Genomic DNA, 1,202 nt, shown 5'->3' on the forward strand with positions numbered 1-1,202 from the left:
CTCGACTACTCCCAGAGCTGCAAAAAATATGTGCGAAAACAATTTTTTACGGAAAATTTCCACCCGGGGACTAACTTCAGGTTCCAGCTTAGTGCACTATTCGAGATCTATGACTAGCAAATGACCATACCATGACGAGCGCAATTGAAAATCACTTTTGATCGTCAAATCTACACAACGATCATTTTTTCCCAACATCTCAAATGAAAAATGCAGACTAGTCGAACTTCGCCCCTTCGTCACCAAGGCCTGATATCTATATTCACATATATATACAGTGTAAACCAAACTGTTATGTAGAGTAGTAACATAGGAGAATCGCTACTTACCTTGCGAGGAGTTCTACGTAATTTGAGGCAACCGGTCTCGTTAGGTCCATCGCCCCACGTCGAAGTGTGATCTGAACAAGATTTAGAAGTGTGGAAATATATGTTCGCTTTCCTCAGTTGAGCGGTGAAATCTACTTACACATTATAGGAGTTTATTCACGAATTCGGGTGGTAGAAGTATTTAGGAACAAATATAAATTTCCTCGGAATTTTTATATTGTCGCCTCCACATGCGCGCGACGATGTGTAGGTGACATTCGTGGAAATTTTGGGAGGAAATTTTCAGTGGTTTCCGTACGCTTCACCCGAATTTGTACGTAAACTTTTATAATTAGTGAGGAAACTTCTGCTGGGCTCAGCTGAGAATACGAACATTTGCTCCAACACTGCCACTGAGAATCAACTAACTCACTTTTGGATTCTTGACGAGCAGTGACGGGAAAATAGAGAGTTCTTTGTTCCCTAGGAGAGTTCTGAAATGAAAGTTGCACGCATGCACATCGACACTGAACGTTTTTACCCCGGGAAAAACAACACGTCCGTCTCTGGTGCGATTAGTAGGGGTTCTGAGGGAACTTCACAAATGATATGAGGTTGATCGCTACCTAGGACTGGCCACCCTACTGTAGACTTCTCTGGTTGTGTTAACGCGACGTTCATCTGAAGAGAATAAGTGCAACATGATCATCATAGTTTATGGGGGAAAATATGCGCATTGTAAATTATGAGAAAATTTTGGGAAATTTTTGTTAGTGTCTGTACACTTCTACCCTATTAATTCGTGAATAAACTCAGTATAATTAGTGAGGAAACTCCTGAGCTCAGGTGCAGAAGGAAAGCGATTACATATATTCCTACTCCAACACTGTATAG

At 41.3% G+C, this 1,202-nt stretch overlaps 1 protein-coding gene across 1 annotated transcript; it reads right to left on the reverse strand.

Annotated features, from left to right (window-relative positions):
* Positions 1-217: 217 nt before the first annotated feature.
* On the reverse strand, positions 218-989 carry Pmar_PMAR015734 (hypothetical protein; the record flags this gene model as incomplete). Its single annotated transcript, XM_002765738.1, has 4 exons — positions 218-256; positions 330-400; positions 742-802; positions 954-989. 4 exons carry the CDS (start codon positions 987-989, stop codon positions 218-220), a joined length of 207 nt encoding a protein of 68 aa, XP_002765784.1.
* Between the last annotated feature and the right edge of the window lie 213 nt (positions 990-1,202).

Source organism: Perkinsus marinus (genome assembly GCF_000006405.1).
Source record: "Perkinsus marinus ATCC 50983 genomic scaffold scf_1104296974938, whole genome shotgun sequence".
NCBI lineage: Eukaryota > Perkinsozoa > Perkinsida > Perkinsidae > Perkinsus > Perkinsus marinus.